Source organism: Mustela nivalis (genome assembly GCF_964662115.1).
Source record: "Mustela nivalis genome assembly, chromosome: 7".
NCBI classification, from domain to species: Eukaryota; Metazoa; Chordata; class Mammalia; order Carnivora; family Mustelidae; genus Mustela; species Mustela nivalis.
Genome location: NC_139026.1, coordinates 19,349,713 through 19,370,197, shown reverse-complemented (window position 1 = coordinate 19,370,197; position 20,485 = coordinate 19,349,713). Strand labels below are relative to the sequence as shown.

At 37.3% G+C, this 20,485-nt stretch overlaps 1 protein-coding gene across 7 annotated transcripts in view; it reads left to right on the top strand.

Moving 5' to 3' along the window:
* ANO4 (anoctamin 4) overlaps positions 1-14,771 on the top strand; it is a 461,396-nt gene extending 446,625 nt beyond the window's left edge. For 6 of the 7 annotated variants that reach the window (XM_082739158.1, XM_082739160.1, XM_082739164.1 and 3 more), the window contains 3 exons: positions 9,856-9,961; positions 11,620-11,819; positions 14,004-14,771. In XM_082739158.1, coding sequence (XP_082595284.1) covers positions 9,856-9,961; positions 11,620-11,811 — 298 coding nt within the window. In that variant the 3' untranslated portion in view covers positions 11,812-11,819; positions 14,004-14,771. The remainder of the gene's footprint in view (positions 1-9,855; positions 9,962-11,619; positions 11,820-14,003) is intronic. The other variant, XM_082739159.1, reaches the window with a different exon arrangement.
* Positions 14,772-20,485: the final 5,714 nt, after the last annotated feature.

Sequence of the window (20,485 nt, the reverse complement as noted above, 5' to 3'; positions counted from 1 at the left end):
TCAGTAACTACTTTAAATATAAACAAAATAAATTCTTCAGTCAAAAGACATAGAGAGGCTGAATGTATAAAAATCAAGACTGATCTGTTTGCTACCTATGAGACTCACTTCTGATGTAAGGATATAAATAGACTGAAAGTTAAGGAATTGAAAAAGATGTTCCATGCAAATAAAAACCTAGGAAAGCTGGGATACCTATATTGTCTCCTTTAAATATAGACTTTTTAAAGAAAAGAATATAATAGACAAGATCATTTTATAATGATAAAGAGGTCAGTCAATCCAACAAGATTTCTCAACATACCCAACACAGGGGCACCTGGTATATAAAACAAATATTAATAGACCTAAGGGAGAAATAGATAGCAATACACTAATAGTAGAGAACTTTAATACCCCACTTACATCAATGAATAAATCACCCAGACAGAAATTCAATAAAATAATTTTGGCCTATATAGCATGTTATAGATTTATACAGAACATTTCATCCAAAAGCAACAGAATACGTACTTCTCAAGTGAACATAAAACATTCTCCAGAATACAAATCAAAGCCACATAAAATAACATTTTACACCAGTCAGAAAGGCCAAAATCAACAAGTCAGCAAACAACAAATGTTAGCAAGGATGTGGAGAAAGGGGAACCTTCTTACACTGTTGGTGGGAAGGCAAGTTGGTGAAGCCACTCTGGAAAACCATATGAAGGTTCCTCAAAAAGTAAGAAATATAGCTACCCTACAACCCAGCAATTGCACTACTAAATATTTACCCAAGGGATACAAGCATAGTAATTTGAGGAGAACCTGCACCCCAGTGTTTATAGCCTCAATGTCCATAATAGCCATTAATGGAAAAAGCCCAGATGTCCATCAACAGATGAATGGATAAAGAAGATGTGTGTGTGTATATATATATATACACACATATATATATGTGTGTATATATATATATGTGTGTATATATATATATACACACACACATCTTCTTTATCCATGTGTGTATATATATATATGTGTACATATATACATGTATACATATATATATATATATATGTGTGTGTGTATATATATATACATTGTTGCAAATGGTAAGATTTCATTTTTTTGATGGCTGAGAAAAATTCCATTGTGTATGCATGTATGTATGTGTGTATATATGTACATATACACACATATGTATATACACGTATGTACGCATATATGTACATATATGTGTGTGTACACACATGTGTGTATGTGTGTGTACACACACATACATACATGCATACACACAATGGAATTTTTCTCAGCCATCAAAAAAATGAAATCTTACCATTTGCAACAATGTGGATGGAACTAGAGGGTATTATGCTAAGTAAAATAGATGAATCAGAAAGACAACTATATGATCTCATATGTGGAATTTAAGAAACAAAAGGGGATCAATAGAGAAGTGGGGGAGTAAAATAAGATGAAATCAGAGAGTGCCGGTCCAGCCGGAGAACAACACCTGAAAGTAGGGCTGGGAGATTTAAGGAAAATAGAGAGAGAGAGAGAGAGACAGCGGGCTCAGGAGGACTACCCCATCTCAGGCGAGTAGCAACTTTATTTCTTCAGGTAACCACTTTATACAGCTTCAGCACAATGCTGGTATCAATACTCAATCATATACATCAGTGAAAAATGAATCAGGCAGGATGTTAACAGGCTATTAACCTCCAAAATTTGTGATAATCTTAAGGTTCCAAGAATGTGTTTTTTCTCCAGACAAGTCATAAGTGAATCACATAAAACTACGCAAATGTTATTTTCACCCTGAATAGCCTTTCAGAGTCAAGCCATGCGAGCGTCCCCACTGGACTTGCTCCAAGTTCCCTTGGCACACAAGGGCGTCCCCAAGTGTGTCCAAGTTCACTTCTTATCCAGGCTTCCAGAGCCATAACAATGCAAACAGTTTCCAACAAGAGAGGGAAACAAACTATAAGAGAATCCTAACTATGGGAAACAAACTGAGGGTTGCTGGTGGAGGGGAGGAGATGGGGGATGGGGTAAACTGGCTGATAGACATTAAGGAGGGAAGTTGATATAATGACCACTGGATGTTATATGCAAGTGATTAATCGCTAAACTCTGACTCTGAAACTAAAATACATTGTTAAGTATATTGCATTTAATTAAAAAAAGAAACATTCTCCAGGATAGATCATTAAAACAAATCTTAATAAATTTAAGATTGAAATCACATGAAGCATCTTTTCTGACACTGGTGGTATAAAATGAGAAATTACAAAAAGAAAACTGGAAAGATTCACAAGTATGTGGAGATTAAACATATTACTGAACATCTAGTGAGTCAAAAGGGAAATAAGACATAGCTTGAGACATTTGGAAATAGAAATACAGCATAACAAAACATATGGGATAAAGCTGTCCTAAGAGGGAAGTTCATAGCAATAAATGTCTACCTCAAGAGACAAGAAAAATCTCAACCTAACTTTATAGCTCAAGGAACAAAAATAAACAAAAAGAACAAATGAAGTTAGTAGAAGGAAAAAAGTAACAAAGATCAGAGCAGAAATAAGACTAAAAACAAATAGAAAAGATCAATGAAACTAGGAGACGGTTCTTTGAAAAGATAAATAAATTGACAAACCTTTAGCTAGACTCCTTAAGAAAACAAGATTCAAATGAATGAGAAATGAAAGAAGATGCTTTATAACTGACACCACAGAAGAACAAAGGATCATAAAAGACTAGTGAACAATTATATACCAACCTAGAAGAATGGATAAATTCCTTGAAACATACAAATTACCAAGACCAACTCAGGAAGAAACAGGAAATTGGAACACACCAATTACTAGTAAAGAGATTGAATCAGTAATCAAAAACCTCCCAACAGGGGCTCCTGGTGGCTCAGTCGGTTAAGCCTCTGACTCTTGATTTCCACTCAGGGCATGATCTCAAGTGGGCCTCCAAACTGGGCATGGGATTTGCTTCAGATTTTCTCTCTCCCTCTGCCTCTCCCTTTCTAAATGAACAAAAAAAACCTCCCAAGAAACCAAAGTCCAGGACCAGACAGCTTCACTGTTGGGTTCTACTACCACATATTCAAAGAATTGATACCAATTCTTCTCAGAATCTTCCAAATAATAGAAGAGGAGTAAATACCTCCAAACTCGTTTTACATTACCCTAACTCGAAAACCAGACAAAGACACCACAAGAAAAAAAAAAATTACAGGCTAACATCCTTGGTGATGTTACTTACAAGAGTAGGGATGTATCTTAGTAGCATGGTCGTAAAAGAAAAAAAAAAAAAAAAGCAAGCCTCAGAAGACTATGTACAGTATAATATCCTTTCTAGAAAGTTCAAAACCAAAACTAAACAGTATGATATTCAGACAAATGAATATTGATACAAACTTTTGTTAATAATAACAATGAAATTCAGAATAAGGAAAGCAAGGGGATGAGGAGAAGGAGGAGAATGGGGGTAAGGTATAAGTTTTTGATAAGGTTTTAACTCTTGTGTTACATGGTAGATATGAGAGTTCATCATATTAAGTATTAAATATAAAGATTAGAAAAAAGAACATGAATAGATCAATGAGATTTGTTTAAAAAAATTAAATATGATTAGGCCAATTCTGTGTGCCTGAGGTTGAAAATAATGTTCTATGGAAATGCAAAGGATGAAGAATAGTCACGATGCTTTTGAAGAATAAAGTGGAGATTTTCCATACATTAGAATTAGTATAAAATTATAATAATCAGTATAGTGGTATGACTGTATCAAATAAATAGAAAATGGAATCGTTCTGAGAACTTAAAAATTGCACATTAAAGATATAATCACAAAATAACACATACAGTATGATTTCTTTTATATAGAATTCAAAGCAGACAAAACGAAGCACTGTTTTATTCAGGAACACTTGTGTAAGTAGTGTAACTATAGAGAAAAGCAGGAAATTAAATAGCAGTTAACTTTCTGAGTGTCTGGGATTGCTTTTGAGGCATTTCTAAGTTATTGACTCCTGTTAATATGGTTAAGACACATGTTCTGTGTTTTAACGTGGATGGCAGTTATGTGAAGTTCACTATCATCCTTTTAAATGTATATATACTCTCTCACTTTTAAAAATGGGAGTAGATTAACTATACCTGTCACTGGAAAAAATATATATATTTGCAAACCAATAATCCATTTCCTGAGAAACAAAAGCTGCTTTAGAGAATGCACTAACTTAAGTGGGAACACCCTGACTTTCCCACAGGTAAAATTGAAGTCAAGAAATTACAAGTGTTACTTTATGAAAACAACTCTGACTTTCTTGGAAAAAAACTCTCCAAACATTAATTCCACTGGACCACTTAGTTTCTTTGAAGGTATTAAATGAAGATTAGAGAAGTAGCACATTGATTCACTTAGCTTTCTGTCTGTTTCTACAACAGCACCAGGGTAGTGTTTTCTTTGCATAAAAAATTAAATAAATAAATAAATAAATAAATAAATAAAATAGCACTGCATCAAAATAAATATTTGACATTTGGCAAATAAATAGCACCACATCAAAAACAGAGATGAGCACAAAGACATCTGAGCACCTCTCAGACCTGTGCCTCGTTGGAAAGTCCAGTGGGATCAGTAGTAGGCTGGCACATCAGCTGAGAGCTCTACCTGAAGCATTCATCTGCAAATTCAAAGAAGAGAGCGGAGAGTTCAAAATTTTAGCACCTGGTGAGATGGAAAACATAATTGTGTTACTAGGGAAACCAATGTCCAAAGAAACTTCATGAATTACCTAAGATCATAAAATGAGGCAGACCCCAAATACAGTTTCAGTGTGCTTTCCAGTGCATAGTTCTGGAGAGAACTGAGAGCAGTGAAGCAGATGATAGCCAAACTCATTAGCACACTGCAATTTAATTGTCTTAGGGTAGCAATGAGGAGTCTTCTAAAGAGAAACTTGACTTTTTGATACAATGACTTAAGAGAGTAGGAAGGCCAGAATCCTGCTGCTTCTGAAAACTGAAACTTCTTAAAAATTTCATAGATTCTGAGAACAAGACTCAGAAGTGCCAATGTAGGCACATTGCATCCTTTCTGCACAAATTAGCAGAGCTCTGTGACAGATCCACAAATGGTTGTATACTATACAGAGGTTGAGCCAATAGATGCATATTCTCAACCACTGGATCTCTGTATAGAAATTATCTGATATTGCCATCTCACTGTAGCCACCAATGTAAGTGCTTTCTAAATATTAATAGTGTGTATTGCATGGAGCACTGGGTATGGTGCATAAACAATGAATTCTGGTACACTGAAAACTAATTTAAAAAAATACAAAATAAAAAATGACAATGTACATTTCATGCAGTCTGTAGTTAAAAACTCAAAATAAAAATATGTTTTACCTTCAAAAAAAGAATGTTAATTTTTAAAATGTTAATTTTAAAAATCCATTAATTAAAATGTAAGATCACCACCTAAAAACAAGTGTTTTCTTCTTTTTTGCATATTTCAGTAATCCTTGCTTATCTGTGGGAGATACAGTCCAAGACCCCAAGTGGACGCTTGAATCTGTGGGTGGTACCAAACCCTGTATATGTTATGTTTTTCCTATACATACTTACATAATAAAGTTTAATTTATAAATTAGGCATAATAAGAAATTAGCAACAATAATAAAACAATTACAACAAAATACTATAAGAAAAGTTATGTAGTATCTCTCTCAAAATATCTTCTAGTAGTGTACTCACTCACCTTTCTTTTGATGATATAAGATGATATAATTCCTACATGAAGAAATGAAGCAAGGAGAATGACATAGACATTGTGACCTAGCATTGGGCTACTATTGGCACCGTGACAGTAGACAGAAAGAGGACCATCTACCTCCTGACTGTGGTAGGAAAGGTGTGGTAACTGAAACCACATAAATCCAAACAGCAGAATGGGGTGGGGTGGCAAACTATGTCTTGCATATATGTACAGTTTGATAAACAGAGTCATGTTTGGTACTCTCTGTCATCATTGGGTCATAAAAAGTGTTTCAATCTTTTCAGTCTTCATACTTTTATTTAATGAGTGTTTATATTTGATATAAATGAATTCATTTATTTGCTACAAATTTATAGCAGAAATTTAAGAATGATATGTCCATATTGTGTCTTTGGAAACAATCAAGGGAAAACCATGATTTTCCATCCAGTGAATTTAGGAGGGATCTGGGGAGGAAGAGATTTACTAACATTCTTCAAAGGAAAAGCTGAACAAGGTCTAAGAAGCAAAGAGCTGGGGCAATCACAATGAAGGGCAAAAGAGCAGTGTTGAGGCATTAATAGGAAAGGAGCAGTATGTTCCAAGAGTAATCTTGTTTTAATAAATGCTGTCATGTAAAAAAAAGTTTAAGGAGTTAATGAGGGTAACTGTTGAAACAATTTTTATAAATTTTTTATAAATACAATAAATAAGAATATAATAAAAGCATAGTCATTTTTCTTCTAGAATGTTTACTCAGACTACATTTGAAATATAGGTAGCTAAAGAAACACAGAAATCACGTTTGTTAACTTAATTGAAGAAAGCACAGTTCCTGATTCTTGTGCTCTGCAAAAGGTTAAAAAAAATAATTAAAAAAAAAGAATAGTTCATGCAGACTTTAAGTCCTGAATAGTTTAGACCTTTGACAGGAACCATTTATATAACCATATATTAGAATAAAATGTTCTAGACAATTACCTAATCATCATCATTATAGAGGGAACCAATGGCTTGAAGGCACTAATAGATTAATTCTTAATTTCAGCAGATATGCACTATAAATATAATTTTACTGACAAAATAGATAATCATTATATACCATAAGCATTAATGATAATTAAGATGATGATTGTGAAGATAATTTCCCATTTCTACAGCTCATTTCTACAGTCCCTGGTACTTTCCAAAGATGCTCTGCATAGGACAAAAATTGACATATTGGCCAATGGACTAGGATAGGCAGCCCAGAAATAAATGCACACCTACATGGTCAATTAATCTGTGAAAAAAGGAGGCAACTGAGAAAAGACAGTCTATAAAACAGATGGTATTGGGAAACCTCCAGTTATAAAACTGGACAGCTACATGCAAAAGAATGAAACTGGACCACTTTCTTATAACCATATAAAAAAAAAAATAAAGTCAGAATGGATTAATGACCTAAATGCAAATCCTGAAACCATGTAACTCTTAGAAGAAAACATGGGCAATAATCTCTTGGACATCAGCCACAGCAAAATATTTATGGATATGTGTTCTCAAGCAAGGGAAAGAAAACCAAAAATAAACTACTAGGACTACATTGAAATAAAAAGCTTTGGCATATCAAAGGAAATCATCAATAAAACAAAAAGAAAATTTAAAAAATGGTATCCTAGTAAATGGGAGTAGATATTTGCAATAGATCTGATAAGAGGTTTATATCCAAAATATATAAAGAACTTAACACCAAAAAAATTATCAGATTAAAAAAATAGAGTGAATAGACATCTTCCCAAAGAAAACATACAGATCGCTAACAGACACATAAAAAGGTGCCCAACATCACTATCAGGGAAATGCAAATCAAAACCACAAAGAGATAACACCTCACACCAGCCAGAATGGCTAGTATCAAAGAGACAAGAAATAAGTGTTGGCGAGGATGTGGAGAGAAGGGAATTCTTCTGCACTATTAGTGGGAATGTAAACTGATGTAACCACCATGGAAGACATTATGGAGGTTCCTCAAAACATTAGAAATACCATACAATCCAATAATTCTACTACTGAGTATTTGCCCAAAGAAAATGAGAACAAAAATTCAAAAAGATACATGCGCTATAAACACTGGGGTACAGATGGCCCTTCTTTTCACTACATCTGTATCTTTGGGGTAAATACCTAAGAGTACAATTACAGGGTGGGAGGTTGGGGTACCAGATGGTGGGTATTATAGAGGTCACAGATTGCATGGAGCACTGGGTGTGGTGCAAAAATAATGAATACTGTTATGCTGAAAATAAATAAAAAATAAATTAAAAAAATTTTTTTTAAAAAGATACATGTGCCCTTATGTTTATTGAAGCATTATGTATAATAGCTAAGGTATGGAAGCAACCTAAGTGTCTGCTGATAGATGAGTGGATAAAGAAGTGGTATTTTGGGGGCGCCTGGGTGGCTCAGTGGGTTAAGCCGCTGCCTTCGGCTCAGGTCATGATCTCGGGGTCCTGGGATCGAGTCCCGCATCGGGCTCTCTGCTCAGCAGGGAGCCTGCTTCCCTCTCTCTCTCTCTCTACCTGCCTCTCCATCTACTTGTGATTCCTCTCTGTCAAATAAATAAATAAAACCTTTAAAAAAAAAAAAAGAAGTGGTAGTTTGTATGCCTCCAATGAAATATTACTCAGCCATTAAAAAGAATGAGATCTTGACATTTGTGACAATATGGATGGACCTAGAGAGTATTGTGCAAAGTTAATAAGTCAGAGAAAAACAAATACTATATGATTTCACTTATGTGTGGAATATAAAAAACAAATCAAATGAACTCTTAAACACAGAGAACAAAGTGGTGATTGTCAGAGTGGAGGTAGGTAGGGAAATAGGCTACATAGATAATGGAGATTGCAGACCTCCACTTATAAAATAAGTCCCAGGATGAAAAGTACAGTATAAGGAATATAGTCAATAATGTAATAATGCTGTATGATAACAGATGGAGGCTATACTTATGGTGAGGAATACTAATGTTTAAATTTTGTCAAAGCAATGTGTTCTATACCCGAAACCAATATAACATCGTATGTCAATTATACATAATTTTAAAAAAGATACTCCACATAGGAATTGTCTTGTATCCTCATATACAAATTAGTGCCAATCCTAATGTTAGGTACTATCTTACTTGAGAGCCTGGATAATCATAACTTTTCCTCAGAGAAGGGAATTTGGTATGTTTACACACAGAACTGTTAGAAGAATTAGCATCTCCAGACCTTTCCACATTTCTAATGGGGGCTAATGAAAAGAACACTGGGTTTAAGACATGTGAAAACTCTATAATATTGAGAGCCACTTTTCAGTTTTCCTACCTGTGACAATAGTAATGATAATGGCAAAGATAAAATGGAGTCAAATGAATTTACGTTCCGAGGACAGGTGCCTGGTTCATAATAGGAACCAGGTATTTCACAAATGTTTATGGGATTTGATGCTGACCCAAAAGTTATAGTTGGAGCAGATATTAGGAAGGCCTCCTCAGTGGCAAGTGGCAAAAATCTAGTATAAATGGACTTAGAAATAAATTTATTCGTTCAGGTAACTGGGAAGTTGGCAGGATGATAACTACACTAGTAATGGCTGGATCTCAAGCCTCCAGCTGTGTCAGGAAGACAGTGCCTCTCTGCTAGCTCTGTGTTGTTCAGATGACTTCCTTCACAAGCAAGCTCTCTCCACACAGTCTATGAGAACCAGCAACAGCTCCAGGATTTTACCTTCTGTGGACTTGTTATAATTTACTAAATGTTCATTCTAGCAGAAGTCCTGGTGAGGATTCTCACTCTCACTGATCAGGTCTGACTCATCTTTTGAACTGGGGTCAGGGGTCAGGGGGGAACCCTGCCTAACCCACATGGATAATTCCCCAGAGAAGAGATATTCTTTTACCAGAAGAAGAAAAGATGGACAAGTGACAGATAGGGATAGAGATAGACAGTCTGGGATAGAGAAACTTTTTGAACTATCTATGATGAATGAGTACTACATAGTGGGAATTGAGGAGATTTGGGAGTCAGGAAAGTAAGTTCAGAATATAACATTCATCCTCCTGTATATTTATAGATACCGAGACTACCGTGACCCTCCTCATTCACTGGTGCCCTATGGCTACACACTGCAGTTTTGGCATGTCCTAGCAGCTCGATTGGCTTTTATCATTGTGTTTGAGGTATGTTCTTTTAACCTATTCCTTTGCCATAATTAAGTAACTAAGAGTAATGCATAAATGTAAATGTGAGAGCTTTCAATGGGATTATGTATGTCCAGAAGTATTACAGTGATTTTTTTTTTTATATAGCCTCTTTAAAAAGTCTTTTTCTGGGGTGCCTATGTGGCTCAGTGGGTTAAGGCTTCTGCCTTCAGCTCAGGTCATGATCTCAGGGTCCTGGGATCGAGCCCCACATCAGACTCTCTTCTCAGCAGGGAGCCTGCTTCCCTTCCTCTCTCTCTGCCTGCCCTTCTGCCTACTTGTGATCTCTGTCTGTCAAATAAATAAGTAAAAATTCTTAAAAAAAAAAAAAAGTCTTTTTCTTCCCCTTGAGTTGCCCAAGAAACAACTGAAAGTCTATTCTTGATTGTTTATGGGTAGGTCACAAATCATCAGTCCTAATGTTCTAGGGCGATTGTTCTTCATCTTTAGGAAAACTGCAGCTTTTTCCATCACTACTTCTGGAGAGTCAGATACATCATGTCTGTAATTTGCTTCTCACAAGCTCTCCGAGGTGATTCTTTCTTACGTAGATGTTCAAGGACTATAGTTTGGAAAACATTGAACTGGCTCTTGTATAAGTGGTAGCCTCTGTTGTGTTCATCACAACATTACTCACACTCAGGACACAAGTATTAACTTAGACTCAAAACTGACTTTTAATCTACCTAGCAATTACATATACTTTATATCAACAAAAATACATCATCTATTTTTAGTCTTTAAGAAAATTGCTACTAGAAATCATTTGCATTTCTGTGACCGTACTTATATATGGAAATTCCACCTCCTGTCACATATGTTAAAGTCAGATTAATGCAAACCAGGACAACTTCTTGGCTTGGACTGGACATTTCCTGTACCTCTTCTTCCATCATTTTTTCCTTCATTCCAGGTAACCAAGAAAAGATAAGCTGTTCTCCCCTGGGAATTCAGTTATTTAATACTCTAGAATAATGAGAGTCTTTAAATTATCATCTAGTGCTTTACTGGTCATCATATAGACAAACAGAAATGACAGTGTTTCTAGAGTTTCAGCTTTAAGTAAGTCAGATAAAGAATTTGTGGCAGTTTACCAGAAAAAAAGTTTCTTCCTGAAATGATCACTTCCTTTAGGCCTACTGGTCATTTTCGTAATCAAAATTTACAAAGCAAATTTGGCAATCTGCAAAGCATTTTGAAATGTTTTCTTATAATCTTCCCCCATAATGCCCATTTTATACACAAGCAAATTGAAGCTCCGAGTGACTTATTCCCAGGTAAGTAGACACCTCTTCAGTAATAAAAGCTACAGAGCCAGGATTCAACCCCGGGTTTCCTGACTCCATGGTGTAGGTACTTCTGGCTCACCTTTACATCCTCTGACCACTCCTTCTCTACATTCTTTCCTGATTGCTTTTCTCATTCCCTAAGAATTGTCATCAGACCAAGTTTAGTCCTCACCTGTCCCTGTGATCATCTTTCCTCACATACTTCCCCTGGCCTCCTTCCACTCTCCAGACATTCAAGAAGCTCCACATCCCTGGAGTGAGAGGAGTTCTTGCACCAAGTTCCAGAGCTCTTTCCAGCTAAGGATGGTAAATAGAGCTAACTTATTGTATTCTCCTTTATGTTTTTAGCACCTCGTGTTCTGTATAAAGCACCTCATTTCATATCTGATCCCAGACCTCCCAAAAGATCTAAGGGATCGAATGAGAAGAGAGAAGTACTTGATTCAGGAGATGATGTATGAAGCAGAACTGGAACGTCTCCAAAAGGAACGAAAGGAGAGGAAGAAAAATGGAAAAGCACACCACAATGAGTGGCCATGACCAGGTAGGTGAGAAGTGTGCTCATGGTCTAAAACCTCTCCTTGGGCTGAAGGAGGTGCTTTAAACTTCCTGAGTCAAAGCTTGTCATGACCTACTAATAGAAATCAAACTCCTTAGAAGTTTCCCAAACCAGCCTGTTTCTAATTGCACAATTTAACTTTATCTTCCCTTTGCACATAATTCCTGCAACTCTTCTCTACCTCCATGCCACTCTTGGTCTGGCAATCAAGGTCTTTAGGAGTTGGCCTCAGTGTTCCTAAAATAAACCTCCCTCTCACCCTTCCACTCTAGTCTGGAGATTCTCTTTAAACAGAAAGAAGAGACATGTTGTCTTGGGGATGGAAAGTCACCTTTTTATCTGACCCAAGATGGCCTTCCCTTCATCACCCATTTATTGTTTCCTACCAGGCTGGTCCATGTCACACCATACCCTCTAAGTTTTCCCCAGATTCATCAGCTCACTGAGTCTCACTTCTTATAAACTTCCCTGGTTATTTCATCAGTGTTACATGTATTGACACATATATGGATCTGTATTATTAATTTATGATTTTCAAATAGTTATCAGGCTTCTCCAGCCCAATTTTAAGCATATTTAGGAAAGTCCTTATGGACAGTAATTTTATTCTTTCAACTAGTTAGCATAGTGTTAAGTACAAGGCACCCTTTGAACATAATTAAGTTGATAAAGGTTAGGTGGATTAAAGCTGAAAACATTGTAAGAAAGTTTCATAATGTTCCCACATATCTTATCAGAAAGTTTTTCTGAAACCTTCTCTCTGACAATTCTATTAGCTGTGTGTCCTTGGGCTAGTTAGCTAACCTCTGGGCTTCTGTTTCTTCAGTGATGAAATGATAGATGAGCTCTCTCTTTTGGTATTCTGGCATCTAATATAATAGCATTTCTTTTGCCTTCCTCACCCATCATTCCTCTGTCTCCACTCGTTTGAAGACTAACTTTGAAATCATTGTTCAAAATTTGACCTCCAAAAGAAAAATGAGGTATACGTGGGGGAAAAATTATGTTTTTCACTTTTTGTATTGGTTAAGAAGTAGCAGATATCTGCAGAGATGTTAGTGAATTTGTGTCACACCAGATCTGTGTTAAGAAGTCCAGAAGGCTATTATGAGTTGGATATGAAGGTAGACTTGGAGGAAATCACCCAAATCCCAGACACAGGTAGTATAGTGGTATATAGATATTGAACAATGCTCTAACCCTCAATTCCAAAGTAGGCCTTTCACAATTCCAAAGTAGGTTTCACTTAAAGTCAAGACATTTTTTGCAACATAATAATTTTGCCATTTCCCAAATTTGCCATTTGGTTCTGTGATTTGGGAAAAATTGCTTAATTTTTCTAAGACTTCTTGTTTGGCAGAGCTGATACGCAATTCAAATAAGGCAATGTATGTGAGACACATATTAAGCAATAAAGTGCTATAGAATACTGTAGGGGATTTGTATAGTTAAATATTTTGTTGTAGTCTTTCAGATTCTAGATCTGGTTTTTCCATTCTCTATCTGTAGGACCTGGAAGGGAATATTCATGTGGATTCGATTTCCACATTTGTAAAAGTAAAGTAGGTGGACTGAACAATACTTTAAGAGCCTATCCAGCTTTAATATTCTGAATCCTAGAATTTGTTCCAAGCCCCTGGTCCTGATACTCATTCAGATCACCTCTTCTGTGGCTCTGGTCAGCTGTCAGAGGAGAAAGACTGACTATCCAGATGGCTTTGTTTGGGGGTAGGAGGCAGACATTAGTGAAGAACATTGCTCCTAGGAGCTCCAGTGGCTAGAGACCAGGATGAAGCAATGACATTACCTACACCCAGGGGCTGCACTGGTCTGTAGGGCTGGTAACCAACTGGGAGCTTCTTCTAGCCTCATCACAATGGGCTGCTCTCTTCCCAGAGGCCATAATTTTTGCTTGAAAGCATAGTGTTTATCCATCTGACTCTATGCCTGCAACAGTTGGCAGGATGTCACTTTGCTTCAGACTGCCTTTCTGACTCAGTCTGTTCATCTGTAAAGCAGACATAATAATGTTTGTACCATACCTGACTCGATTTGGGGTTACAAATTCTTTAAATGCTTTTGATGCATAGTCAATACAAAACAACCATTACACACTATGTTCTTAAGCCATCACATGTACATAGGGTTTTAATGCCTTCTTTTCTCTTTCTAGGTAATAGTTTATTTCCAAACCAAGGACCTGAATTCTGTTTACTTCTCCCAGCTGTGCAAAAGCACATTCAAGTGAATGACTAAAACGCAGCCGCAGTGCATGTTGCAGACATTGGCATCAGCAGGGGGGTCAGCACCCTAAAGGACTACTGGAAAATCATGCTGCTGTGAAATCACATTGCAGCACACAATTGCTATCTATCCATAGACCATTCTTGACCAAGCAAGCATGCACGTCATGGGCAGTTACTTTCTCAAGTTTTTAAAACCAAGGGGAACTTGTATACTGGGCCTGTTTTTCAGCCTGTTTGCTACCTTTTTTGCATTCTACCCCATGTGAATTTTACAGACACTGGGCTAATAAGGGTATTCAAACACCTGGACACACATTCTTAGAATGTCATCATATGGTCCTAATTCCATGTCACCAAACAATAGAGACAAGACCCTGTTTACAACCTTTTCTTTTTTTTTTTTTTTTTAATTTCAGATCTTTCTGAGGAGATTATTATATATGACATATCTATAGCTATATGTATGGCCATAGATGTATTTCTCTGTGTACATATGTATAGTCATGTATTCTTACATATGTACATACAAATACAGAGATATATAAAGTACATAGAAATTCCTTACTTGTAAATAGCCAAAGGGTACTGACATGAATGATAAATTTTCACATTTAAATAGTCATCAACATGAAGCCATGTTTAATGCTTGTATAATGTGATGCAATAAAATTTAAAATAAATTTATGCACATGGAATATTTTCAGTTGGGTCTTCTGAAATTCTGTTGTATTTTTTTTCTCATAGAACAAGAGAAATCAGAGTGGGATCTTTAAAGAAATGTTTATTACTCCCACATACTCCTGAGAAATCACTTCACCCTTCAGAGAGACTATTTTTTCTAAATCCATTTTTTCCATCTTGTTTCTGTACTACCTTTTCAGAGTACGAAGCCACCTAATTAGAAATTTCATAGAAGAATATGGAAAATACCATTGACATACTTTGTTGAAGAAATATGATATATAGCCAATGATAATTAATGCTGTTTTGATTACCTTGCTTACTAGTCTGGCCTGCTACTCATAGGAAGAAGCCATTCTATCTGGGGAGTAAAAAAAGTTTCTAAGCATGCCTGTTGTGGTAACTCTTTTTCTAGAGATAGCAGAACTTGCCCTTGAACTATGTTATCATCTTGTCTATGTCAGGGAGATGAGAGTGCTCCCATTACCATGTCTAACAAACACTGTCCTCATTCAGATGTGTTCTCTCTTAAGCTGATTGATTCCCAAATACCATAGATGTTTTCTTAGCTTTTATAGAAGCAGGCAGTCAGAGTGGCTTTGGGCAGGCCATAACTTCAACCATTTCTTATTTTTCTTTTTCCATAACCCGATGTTCATAGGAGTGAAATTCTAACCCCACCAGGGCCTAAACTGTAGAGAAGTACTTTATGGAAACTGAAGACAAAAGGCCATTGAAAGAGTTTTCTTTTCAATCTTTGGCTAAGAAGTCTGTGAAATACTTCACAGCAGCTGGGAGAGGAACTTCTATGAGAAGTCTTAAGAGATGAAATGCAAAGAGACATTCCAATAAAACAAAACTCGCTTTACTGACTTAGCTTGTAACTTCTGTTTGCTATGCCTCTCCAAGCTCCAAACATCATGGCCCAATTAATCCTTGAGGCAGGGAGAGCAGCAAGGGAAAAAGAAAGAATTTCAAGTCCTTCTTTGGGTTTGGAATGGGCCATGAACATTCAAAGCTAGGTAGAGGACTACCAAACACACTTGTCAGGACCAAGAAGTAAAACATTTAAGTACCACTTTCTACTGGTCTGAGCATAAATGAACTTAAGACAGCTCTATAGCCAGAATTTTTTTCTGCCTGTGGAGTTCTGCCTTTGCAATTCCAAGTGCTTCAGACAATCACAATTCCTGATATGTTTCTGGCAAACAATTCTTTTCTTCCTTTCTTCCTCTTATACTCTCTTCCTCCCTTCCTCTTTCCTCCCACCATTCTGCTTGCCCACTCTTCTTCTCTTTCTTTCTACAAATGCAGTGAGTATACTTATTCACCTTCCCCGTTTGGGGTACAAGGAAAATGTGGTGAATATCTTAAGGTGTTTTTAGGTTTGTTGTGGGGAGAAAGGCAAAGAAGGTTATAGAAGAGAATTTCTGATAGTTTATAAGAAATCAAGTGTAAGGAGTAACATCACCAAGACAGAGACATAGTTTCCATTTTGTGAGGAAGAGCAAAGTCAGGAACCTAACAACTATTCATGGATAAGGCCATTGAGAAAATTTAGAATGCAGGAGTGATGCTGAAGCACCCCCGTACAATGGAGACCAAAAAAGACCACATTAGAAGAGCAAGAGGAACAGCTACAGGCTGACGGCATTGCTCCTCCTCCAGGCTGATACAGTGCTATGCCAAGGTCTTTCCTGAGCCTCAGTTCCTCCAGGGAAGATGAAGAGTGCTGTGTGGACATTCAGCACCTCCAGCATTATGGGTCACTTTTTAGCAGTGCCCCTTCTAATTGTCCCCCACAGAAGTTACAGGAAAATCTGCAGGACTTGGCCACTGGGATTCTGATTATGACGGAGAGGAGAGAAAGTGCTTGCAACAACCAATAGTCAGATCTTGGAAAGCTGAGTTCTTAGCTCTAATGCCAAAGAAGTAGTCCCAGCCAGTGGCTTTATCTGCATGGCCATAACCAGGGAACTTGGATGTAGATCTGCCTGATTCAGGTCCCTAAAACACACAAAATGGCTGAAAGCACCCAAAAAACCCCACAAAATCCAATGATATGCTGCCTAAAAGACACACATAGACTGGGTGAAGAGATGGAAAAAGATATTTCAAATAAAGGTAGCCAACCAAACAAAACCCAAGTATAGCTCTAGTTCTAGCAGACAAAATAGGTTAAGCTAAAATGGTAAAAAGAGGCAAATAGGGTCATTATACAATGATAAAGGGGTTAATCTATCTATAAAATGTAGCAACTGTGAATATTTGCACCCAACATCAGAACACATAAATACATAAAGTAAAAGTAAAGGAACTAAAAGGAGAAATGAACAGCAATACAATACTAGTTGGGTACCTTAGCACCTACTGTCAACAGATAGATCATCCAGACAGAAAGTCAATAAGGAAATGGCAGATTTGAATAACACTATAAACCTAATGGAGCTAACAGACCTATGGAGAACATTCTATCTGACAACACCAGAATACACATTCTTCTCAAATGCACATGGAACATTTTCTAGGATAGACTATATGTTAGCAAATTCAGAAAGCCTGAAAGCATACCAAGTATCTTCTCTGCCCATAATGGTATGAAACTAGACGTCAGTAAAAGGAGGGAAACTGGAAAGTTCATGAATGAATGGAGATTAAATACTCTCCTGAACAACCAATGGGTCAAAGAAGAAATTAAAAATATCTTGGGACAAATGAAAATGGAAACACAAAACACTAGAACTTATGGGATATAGCAAAGCAGTTCTCAGAGGGAAGCTCACAACAGCAAAGGCCTACATTAATAAATAAGATATAACTCAAACAACCTAACTCTACACCATAATGAAATAGAAACAAGAAAAACTGAGCCCAAAGGTAGCAGAGGAAGGAAATAAATATTAGAGCAGAAATAAGGAACAAAAAATTTCAAAAGATTATCTTTTCATAAAACCAACTGTTGTTCGGGGGGGAGCAAGATGGTAGAGGAGTAGGAGACCTAAATTTCATCTGGTCCCAGGTATTCAGCTAAATAGTTATCAAACCACTGTGAACACCTACAAATTCAACAGAAGATTGAAGAGAAGAACAGCAGCAATTCTATGAACAGAAAAGCAACAACTTTCTGGAGGGTAGGATGTGCAGAGAAGTGAATCCAAGGCAATATATGGGAATATAGATTGCATGGGGAGAAGGGCCAGCTCTCGGCAAGCAGTAGAGCAGCAGAACACAAAATTAGAAAATTTAGAAGTCTGCTCCACTGAGGGATGTGGTTCCAGAGGCTAAGCCAGGGTGGAGCCCTCACTGGGACAGTGTGGTCTCAGGACCCATGGGGTCACAGAACGACCAGGGGTATTTGAGTGTGGCAGAGCTCCCAGGTATTGGAAAAGAACCAGCAGGGAAGGGTACTTGCAGGGAAGCCAGCTACAGAGACAGGTGTGAGGAGTGCACTCTCAGCTCAGGATTACCATAAACCATGATCCAAAGCAAAGTGTGGCCATTGATCTTCAAGCAGGGACCTTACGAGATCCAAGGAGACACACCCCCCCCTCACCTTCTCCACCAGGAGGAGCAGCACAGGAGCTTGCTATAGGAATCTGCTGGGTTTGGAGGGTCCAAACAGGGCTGCGAGCCAGAGAAAGAAATGCTCAGTCACAGGCTGGATGAACTTGGAGTGCAGCTGGAGACTAGGGAGAGAGGCATGATTGACTGCTTTTCTCTGAGAAGGCCCTGAAGGGGGGAATGGTCCAAGCTCTCCACTCCTGTGGGGCTGGAGATTGGGAGGCAACTATCCTCACTCCCATCCTCCAAAGCTATATGGAAAGCTTTTAGGGAACAAAAGATACTGAGAGCAGAACCAAGTAGATTACTTAGCCTGGCCGCTGGCAAGTGTGGTACAATTCCACATTGGGAAAAGACATTTGAGAATCACGCAAGAGACCCTTCCCCCAGAAGATCATCAAGACCATCCAACCAAGACCAAGTTTACTGATCAATGAGAAGTGCAAAACAACAGTGCTAGGGGAAAATACATATAGAATTTATGGGAATTTTTCCCCATGATTCTTTTGTCTTTCAAAGTTAAATTTTTTAAATTTGTTATTTTTTCTATTTTTAAAAATTTTTTCCTCTTTCCTATTTAAACCTATTTCAACTATTTTTTCTTCCTAATGCCTTTTTTTTTAAATTTTTTAAGTTCTGAAAGAGTTTTTTTTTTTTTTTAAGATTTTATTTCTTTATTTCACAGGCAGAGATCACAAGTAGGCAGAGAGGCAGAGAGAGGGGGAAGCAGCCTCCCTGCCAAGCAGAGAGCTCAATGTGGGGCTCATCGATCCCAGGACCCTGCGATCATTACCTGAGCTGAAGGCAGAGGCTTTAACCCACTGAGCCACCCAGGCACCCCTCAATACCTTTTTAAAAACCTTTTATAATTTTAACTCTTATAATCATATTCTACCTCTTCATTGTATTTAATCTTATTTTTTGTATAATTTTTTTATTTCTTTAAAATTTGGGGTTACAGTTTCTTCTAAAAGACCAAAATATGCCCTGAATCTAGCATATGCCTTTGCTCTAATCTCCAGCCTGATCACATTCTCTTTTTTTCTTTTTTCAACCAACTGCTTATCTTATCAATTCCTTTTTTTTAAATCTTTTTAATTTTCATCTTTACAGTCATATTCTAACCTTTCATTGTGTTTATACACACACACCCACACACACACACATACACACACATTTTTTTCTTTCTCAAATTTTGGGAGGCAGTTTCTCCTAACAAACCAAAATATACCCAAAATCAAGTTTGTGGCTACATTCTATTCACCAGCCTAATAAATATTTTTTTTTCCTTTCTTCTCCCCCTGGTTTTGGGTCTCTTCTGATTGGCTTAGTGTATATTTTTTTCTGGGGTTGTTATTATCCTTTTAGCATTTTGTTCTCTCACTTGTCTATTCTTCTCTGGATGAAATGACAAGGTGGAAAACTCACCTCAAAAAAAAAAAAAAAAAGGAATAAGAGGCAGTACTGACTGCTAGAACCCTAATCAATATTGACATTAGAAAGGTATCAGAACTAGAGTTCAAAATGACAATTATATTAACAAGACAGGAAACAACATGTGTTGGAGGGGATGTGGAGAAAGGGGAACCCTCTTACACTGTTGGTGGTAATGCAAGTTGGTGCAGCCTCTTTGGAGAACAGGGTGGAGATTCCTTAAGAAATTAAAAATAGAACTTCCCTATGACCCTGCCATTGCACTGCTGGGTATTTACCCCAAAGATACAGATGTCGTGAAAAGAAGGGCCATCTGTACCCCAATGTTTATAGCAGCAATGGCCATGGTCGCCCAACTGTGGAAAGAACCACGATGCCCTTCAACGGACGAATGGATAAGGAAGATGTGGTCCATATATATGATGGAGTATTATGCCTCCATCAGAAAGGATGAATACCCAACTTTTGTAGCAACATGGATGGAACTGGAAGAGATTATGCTGAGTGAAAGAAGTCAAGCAGAGAGAGTCAATTATCACATGGTTTCACTTATTTGTGGAGCATAACAAATAGCACGGAGGACATGGGGAGTTAGAGAGGAGAAGGGAGTTGAGGGAAATTGGAAGGGGAGGTGAACCATGAGAGACTATGGGCTCTGAAAAACAATGAGGGTTTTGAAGGGGCGGGGAGTGTAAGGTTGGGGTACCAGGTGGTGGGTATTACAGAGGGCATG